At 37.8% G+C, this 7,869-nt stretch overlaps 1 protein-coding gene across 2 annotated transcripts; it reads right to left on the bottom strand.

The window, feature by feature from the left end:
* Positions 1–2,899: 2,899 nt before the first annotated feature.
* rhoab (ras homolog gene family, member Ab) lies at positions 2,900–7,516 on the bottom strand. Of its 2 annotated transcripts, none has more exons than XM_051903817.1 (5): positions 7,336–7,516; positions 5,057–5,214; positions 4,537–4,657; positions 4,295–4,425; positions 2,900–3,999 (listed from the first exon to the last, which is right to left on the bottom strand). In XM_051903817.1, the coding sequence occupies exons 2-5, from the start codon at positions 5,210–5,212 to the stop codon at positions 3,826–3,828; spliced, it is 582 nt and encodes a 193-aa protein (XP_051759777.1). In that variant the 5' UTR covers positions 5,213–5,214; positions 7,336–7,516; the 3' UTR covers positions 2,900–3,825. The 2 variants fall into 2 exon arrangements, with proteins under 2 accessions (XP_051759777.1, XP_051759778.1); XM_051903818.1 differs by having other exon boundaries at positions 7,223–7,370.
* Positions 7,517–7,869: the final 353 nt, after the last annotated feature.

The raw sequence follows: 7,869 nt of genomic DNA, 5'->3' as shown, positions 1-7,869 counted from the left end.
GGATTTGCTTTGCGATAATGACTTGCTAACTGTACTTTATACTGCTTATTTAATGGCTACTTGCCATATAAATGGAGTTGAAATTGTTGTTTTATCTTACTTGTATATTGATGGAGAATACGTCTTCGGAGCAGCAACACACAAATAGAGTAAAAATTTACAATATATTCGATCATTTTATTTTATATATTTTTCTGCATCCAGGTTATTTTTGTGTATTTAGAGCAAACTAAAATCCATTAGCTACAAATAAGATGTCTCTTGTCTCTTGCTGGTTTTTATTCTTCCAAGAGATGCTTTCTTGCTTTTCTTCCATCTAGTGCTGAATGATTACCATATTTATTTACCATGGTAGTATTCCCAAGGTATTTCAAAGAATACTGTGGTAGGCTATTATGCTATGGGTCCTGTAGGCTACAAAAGTTCATGGCATTACAATAGTGTTGTGTTTAGGGTCAGCATCACAATACAGCTGGAATGAGCAGCATCTAAAATTTGAGAAAACCACTAAATACGAATATGCAGTAGAACAAACGAATATTAATTTAATATCAAACGAGCATGAATGCAGTTAAATAGGCCTAATACAGTTCTATTTCCTTTATAGAATGCAAAATACAACTAGAATTATGATGATTGGCCACCAGGTGTCGACGTTGTATAGGCTAAATCGGGCTAAATCTAGTTTTTGAACTGGAAGTGGAAACTGTTGTACAGTTAAAAGTTTACTTTCATAGTTCGTTTGCTTTATTAATCTCCACAGTGTCATTTAGTAGAGTAGCCTACAGGTGTTGTAAACATACAGTATAATGTAATCATACACAAACCAATCAACAATAAATAAATAAATAAATAACCCGCGATATAGGGAAGCGGTAGTAGTGCAAATATAGGCTATGATTCACACTACTACTTCTTCAAGGATGTGTTGTACAAACTAAGTGGACAGAAAGGATTTTCCGTGTCTCGGTGGTACACCAGGGCATGATACGTGTAAAGGAGAAGGTGCTCTTATTGCGATGCGAGGGGTTATCCATGATGTTTAAATGTTTGGACACTGCATCCTCTTCTCGGTCACCACCTCACCACCCTCAGTGAGTTTAGTTTAGTCCCCAGGAAAGACCATGTCTACCTCAGAAGATTCTCTATTCTGTTGGCATCTGTCCCTTTGAATGACCCAAGCCTTCTTAATTATTAAAAATAATATATTATTTTATTGTGATTATTTTATAATGATAATTCTCGTTGTTTAAATTATAATAATTTATAAATATAATGAATTTTTAATAATTTTTTGTTATTATTTTATTATATTTTTATAAATATATTCTTTTATTTATTTATTTATTTATTTTAAATTTACTACAGTGAGAACGCGCTGAGCATTGCGCGCTCCCGTACTGCCAGCCCGGTTTCCATCAGCTGTCCGTTTATTCATCTCTCTCTCTCTTTCTGTGCTTCCCGCCCACACACGTGCTCACCCCTGTGCTCTGATTGGACGAGGAGGAAAGCGATGAGCTCATATTGGTTAAAAATAGCTTCAAGCGCTGAGGCTAAAAATAGGCGCATATATAAACCCCGGCGTTTCACTGAGACTCGCTGCACTTACGCAGCAGTAGCGGGGAAGGTTGGAGCTCTCCGAGAGATATATAGAGAGAGAGATTGCGAAAGGGCGGCGGCCTCTTTTTTCTCTCAGTCCCACGTCACGGCGCAGTCTTTCACAAGAAAGACAGAAAAAAGGCAAGGCGTTCAGTTTTTCTCCCAGCCTAGGTCTGGGTGTTGCCCGTTGGGGGTGGGGGCTGCGTGACTATTTCCTTCCTTCCTCAACAAGTCATGTTTTTTTCCTTCAGTCAAATAAAAGCAAGCTGTGTTGTATTGCATAATATCCGAGAATTATCTACTACACTGTCATTGCCCATATTGGTAAAGATGGTTTGGAGAATTTCATCAGGCGGTTCTGAATCCTGGATTATCCAGTGGGTGGCAACTCAAAATAATTCTAGCTCCTCTTCACCAAGTTTTGAATCAGAGAGCTCTCTCAACATTAGCTGGAGTGCAGAGGCTTAGTCACCAGAGTAAAAACAGAACATACTGTTCACTGACAAAATGAAAGCAGAATTTCCACATCCATTAAAACTTTTTTCATTCCAGTCTTGTGAAGTAATTGTCTTGTCACTTAGTAAGTTTTCATGACCCCATAAGGATTATTTTCCACATAGATCCTACTGTATATGGACAGATTATGATTGCATGTTACCAATCTATATTTTGTTGCTGTGTAAAAGGTACAGCTGAAAAATAGTTCCTGATTTTACCCCAGGAACTGAGATTTACAATGTTTGTTGATTTCACCATTAAGGAAGCAGCAGAATTATCCATTCCACTTTTGCTGAAATCAAACCTTTCTGGATTTGGAAACAAAATACTTAGTTTAAGGGAATAGTTTGAAAACTGTACCATCTTCACTCATCCTTATTTGAAATATAATTCATACAACTTTTGTGTTAAAATCATACAGGTGCTTTGTGTGAGGAACAGACCAAAACTACATTATTTACCAATAATATATTAATATGGTAAATTCATATTCATATATTTTTTGTCCATCTGGAACTTGACACACCTATGGGCTCTATACATGACCGTTTCCGCATTCTGCATTATATATATATATATATATACACACATATATTTAGCAAACGCTTTTGTCCAAAACGACTTACAAATTAAATATTGGATACACACTATAATTGTTTGTGACTGATAGTTATTAGAAATATGACAAAGAATTACCCGCTATCATCATATTTGCTGTGGGAGAATACTATACCGAAAGCTCGCATAGCACATTTTAGCAGAAATACATAGGCAGTATGTGTGCATAAAGTCCATTGATGACTATAGTGAATATATGATTTTATTGTAAGGAAAAAAGTAGTATGAACTTTCTTCAAAATGTCTACACTTCTCAAACGGCAGGTTCGGAATGAGTAAATAACAGAACTGTATTTTTCGCTGTGAACTACTCCTTACAAAAAGGTAGGTCAAACAAAATGGTTTTTCCTGTTCATCATTTACATTCTGCTAATTTCCGAAGGTTTAGACATGAATTGTAAATCATTTCCTACAAGCATTTACACAGAAAAACACAGGGTTGCTCCTTATAGAACATCTTTTATTACACAAGATTACCAAGTCTAGTTTACAAATACGTTTTCCAGTCCTGAATGTGTGTACATATAAATACACACATGCTCATATGTACAGGTATGTATACATATCACCCCTCCCACCCCCCACCCAGTCCCATGCCCTTTTTTGCTTTAAAACAACTAGTTTGTACTTTTGTTCTAAAATCCCAATCTTGCCCTGATCTAAAAGAAAACCTTAAAATGATTCATACATACAGAAACAATCAAGTTCAGCCCTGTTTCATGTTGCAGAAAAAAGCCCAGCATATGAGGGATGGGCTGAAGTATTGATTGGCAGCTCACAGGATCACTCCTTTCCAATCAGCCCAAAGGGTCACATGACAGCATTTGGCAGATGGGCAAGCTTAAATGATACCACAAATTCAGGTAAAGCATCAAAAAAAAAGTCCCATTTCTCCAAGTTCTCTTAAATACTGATAAACATCTCCATGACTAAAAATATAAGACCAAAAGGGAGGAAAAAAACAGACAAAAAGCTTTTTTTTTTTGGGATCTTTCCCAAAAGCATTTGGCGAATGTGAGGGGGGGGTGTATGACGGTGTAAATAGAAGTGTGCCCCTCACACACACTCTTTTTGAGCCCCAGTTGAGGCATAGAGTCCAATGGCGAGTATTCACAGCAGACTGCATTTGTTGCTCTTCTTTCCCCTGCGTGCCTGCAGCGCCGCTCTAGTGGCCATTTCAAACACCTCCCGAACTCCATCTTTTGTTTTGGCTGAACACTCCATATAACCAAATGCTCCGATCCGATTAGCCATGTCTCTCCCTTCCTCTGCCTTAACAGGCTCCTATTGGACAGTCAACAAAAAATGCTGTCAGTACAAAATCTCTGCACATTAATTTTGTCTATGCCAATAGTAAAAATGACCAAATACTGTACGTGTTTCTACATTCAAACAGGAAAAGCTAACTAATCAGTGTCAATGAATGAGTGCAAATTTATGCTAAATTGGAAAGATTCGATTTTTTTTTTTTTTTAATTTTGCAGTTTGGATTGGATTAAGAAATTACATGCCTTAACACCCAGTTGAAGAGCAATAATAAGCATTTTTTTTTCTAAGCAAACACTCTATTTGTGTTTACCTGCTTCATCTTTGTCAGCTCCCTGCGTGTGTGTTCATCATTCCGTAGGTCCTTTTTGTTGCCTACAAGGATGATGGGAACGTTTGGACAAAAGTGTTTCACCTCAGGTGTCCACTTCTCTGGAATATTCTCTATAGAGGACAGAAATCAAGGGTCAATTTTATTAGAAAATGAGAAAGAAAGTGTCATTTAAGCACATATGGGAAAGGAACACAAAGATATACTAAAAAGAGTATCCTTACCTAAACTGTCAGGACTGTCAATAGAGAAGCACATGAGAATGACATCCGTGTCTGGGTACGAAAGAGGCCGGAGCCTATCATAGTCCTCTTGTCCTGCGGTATCCCACAGAGCAAGTTCCACCTATCGGGTAAAGAGACACACTGAGCTCAAACGCACATTCTGAACATCCCAAACCATTAAAATTGACTTGCACCGCAAAAAAGGACAGATGGAGAGGCCATCAGCATGTCAAGCTAAATAAGGAAAGTGAATCAGGTCAATATTTTCACATTAAAGCCACATCTAAGACCTCCAACTGACAGGCAAAGACTTAATTAGCTTATTAAACTGGGTTTTGGGGTTTACATGCGAACACAAATGAGCCAAACTTTAATTCCATCTTCATTTAACAATCTATCGTTTCATTAATCAGCATAAAATAACCTCAGTAAATGATGTGATTTGATACATAACTACATAAAAACATCAGAAGACAATGATATTTATGCACACTGTATTTCTCATGCGAGTTTTGCTCACCTGTTTGCTGTCAACCTCGATGTCGGCGACATAGTTCTCAAACACAGTGGGTACGTAGACTTCAGGAAACTGGTCTTTACTGAACACGATAAGCAAACAGGTTTTACCGCACGCTCCATCTCCTACAATCACCAACTTCTTGCGAATCGCTGCCATTCCTACAAAAGACACACACATACACAGTTAAACATTGCAGCATTACACTCCCAGTCATCTTTTTAGCATCTCCATGGCTATAATGTTGGGATACTTTATTTTTCAATGTCACTTCCTGCAAAATACAAATCTCTAATATGAACAGTGCCCCTTGTGGAAGTCCTCTACTATTATTAAGTCCTGTAAATACACACCAACACACCCCTTAGGCCCAGTAATCAAAGCCACACAGGGTTCAGAGCTTCAGAGTCCTCAGTTGACTCATCACAGCCAACGGTGACATCCGAAAAGCCTTCATCAGTCATTTCAACATGACCACAGCAGAATCAACCCATCCGATCACATCAACGTGACGCGTCACTTCATTTTCTGATCCAGAACAGTCGTTTAAATAGAGGCAGATCTGGAAGTGTCTGTTAACTGGGCCAGATGTCTTTGAAGTGCAAGCTGCACCCCAGTGGCCAAGATAAAGCTGGCAGCTACAGAACAGAGCCCACATTATTGATGAACAGGCCCGTGGCGATGAGAGAGGTTCAGATGGACAGTAGATTAAACACTGACACACACACAGTGCAGCAAAGCTGAGATCAAAGTCTGAAAAACAGCAGAAGAGACAAAGCCTCGCGCACTAAAGATCAACCATCGGTTCTATCTTCCATACGGCCCACTATATAAAAATGTATAGCCTATTGATGTGGGAGATTCTCACTCTTAACTTCAACATGTCTACTTAAATGGAACATGATATTAATGATATATATTAATATATGCTGTGCAGCCCAAGGGCCTGGATAACAGGCAATGTAGCTCAAGACCTAAAGATGAATCTGATGTTTATCAGCACCTCCTTAATCTGATATCCTCATGGAAGTCAAACTTCATTGGATTGCGTAGGGCCACATGGCTTCTGGGACCTCCTGGTTACTGCATGGTAACACTGAGATTTGTAAATTATTCAGAGTGATACAGATTAGTGTGGATGGCACCTGTTGGCTCAATGAACCTTCATTCATGAAACAAAGCAGAAGTTTCTGTGTAAAAAGTCTGTAATATCACTCAACAATGTACATTAGCATAGATTTATGAAAAATGTACACTGGACATTGAAAATCCCATCAGGCATTATTTACAAAGCACTGTATGGGATTAAAGACACATATTAATAGGTACATTACTCACAATAACTTCTAATGGTCACTGGGGAAATTTCATATATTGAAATAAAGGGTTGCACTACTGTATCATAACTAACTGGAAAAAAGTTAAGCTTGCATCAATGCATCTGACTGCCTATTCTTTTGTTTCAAACTTCAAAAAATGTTGTTTGTATGACATATTTTAGATAAACATCTCACTTGAACACATCTAAATACTGTTTAACTCTACCCTTCATGAAGACATCACAGTTTTCTAGACTGGGCTAAAACAAATGATGGGAAATTACCTGTTTAAAAAAAGAGATAGCCTAAAGATCTTTGTACTACCAAATAAAACAATACTAAAGATAGTCCCAGAGAAACTTATACATATAAAATGATCAATAACCAGATAAGTATAAATCACTTAGGTTAATAATACATACACCAATCAGATTATAAGATTACTAATCTTATTAATTTAAATATATATATATATATATATTGAAAACCACTTAAGAACAACGGTTCAATGGACGGTTAGAGATAAATTAAATCATTAATCCTCCAGTTACGTCTAAATCTGAGATTATGCGCATGTCTGGGTCGAGCTTTAGCTCTGCTTTAAAAAAACAAAGACAAACAGCTTCTACCACATATATAACTGTTAGCGGTAATACATATGATATCTACGACCAAACACTTGTGTGTAAACTTCACCGCTTTCTTCAAACATTTTAAAGCTCATTTACATGTCTAAATACATAGATAACGCTTTAAACGGTTTTAAAAATCTAGACGCTGAGGGTGAGCTGCTACTCCCGGCCGGCGGCTGCTTGCGGAAGCGGTGAATGGTCAGTCGCTGAGCTCTTACCTTTCCACGATATAAAAAAAGTAGTTTTAAAACATCCATTCAGAGTCGAATTAGGCTTATAAAGTTTATAATAGGTGTATAAACACGAAGACGTGAAAATAAAGTAGTCTTACTTGCAGTTTAGATGGCTAGCCGTTTTGTTTTATTCCAACGGTGGAGCTCCGTCGCCTTTTCTGTCCGATACAATAAACCGTTGACGAGCACGCGCAGAGCGCGGGCATTCAGAAGGGGGAAGGGATGGACGTGCACGAGCTCGAGCCACGCCTGCGCGAGCACGTTGAAGAGAGTTTATTTGGCGGTGGATGAATGAGTCATTATGAGAAACGGACCACCCTATCCACTACAACAAGGCAGTTTTGTGTTATATATGAAGTTAAAAACTAAAAAATGTGTGTCGTTCATGGAACAAAAATGACTATAATCTAACCAACGTACAACTTTTTCCAGCTTAAAACAACCCCTACCACATAAGCGTTCCTTTGAATAAAGTTTCTTTGGAAGCGGAAACTCTATAAATCAAAATGTATCACGTGAAAGGTAATAATCAGTACAAAATATTATGTTTAACAGTTTTGTTTTTTGGAAGCGGTTTTTCGATTTTTTTTAACGTGTAGAAAAACAAGGCAATCACATTTAACAGGACATCC

Source organism: Ctenopharyngodon idella, chromosome 8 (genome assembly GCF_019924925.1).
Source record: "Ctenopharyngodon idella isolate HZGC_01 chromosome 8, HZGC01, whole genome shotgun sequence".
NCBI classification, from domain to species: Eukaryota; Metazoa; Chordata; class Actinopteri; order Cypriniformes; family Xenocyprididae; genus Ctenopharyngodon; species Ctenopharyngodon idella.
This window is presented reverse-complemented; position numbering and strand designations above follow the sequence as displayed.

Coding starts and splice junctions, on each gene's coding strand:
- rhoab (XM_051903817.1), bottom strand. CDS start 5,212: ATGGCAGCGATTCGCAAGAAGTTGGTGATTGTAGGAGATGGAGCGTGC. Junction 4,658..5,056: donor TCGAGGTTGACAGCAAACAG/GTGAGCAAAACT, acceptor TTTACCCGATAG/GTGGAACTTGCTCTGTGGGA. Junction 4,426..4,536: donor TGACAGTCCTGACAGTTTAG/GTAAGGATACTC, acceptor TGTCCTCTATAG/AGAATATTCCAGAGAAGTGG.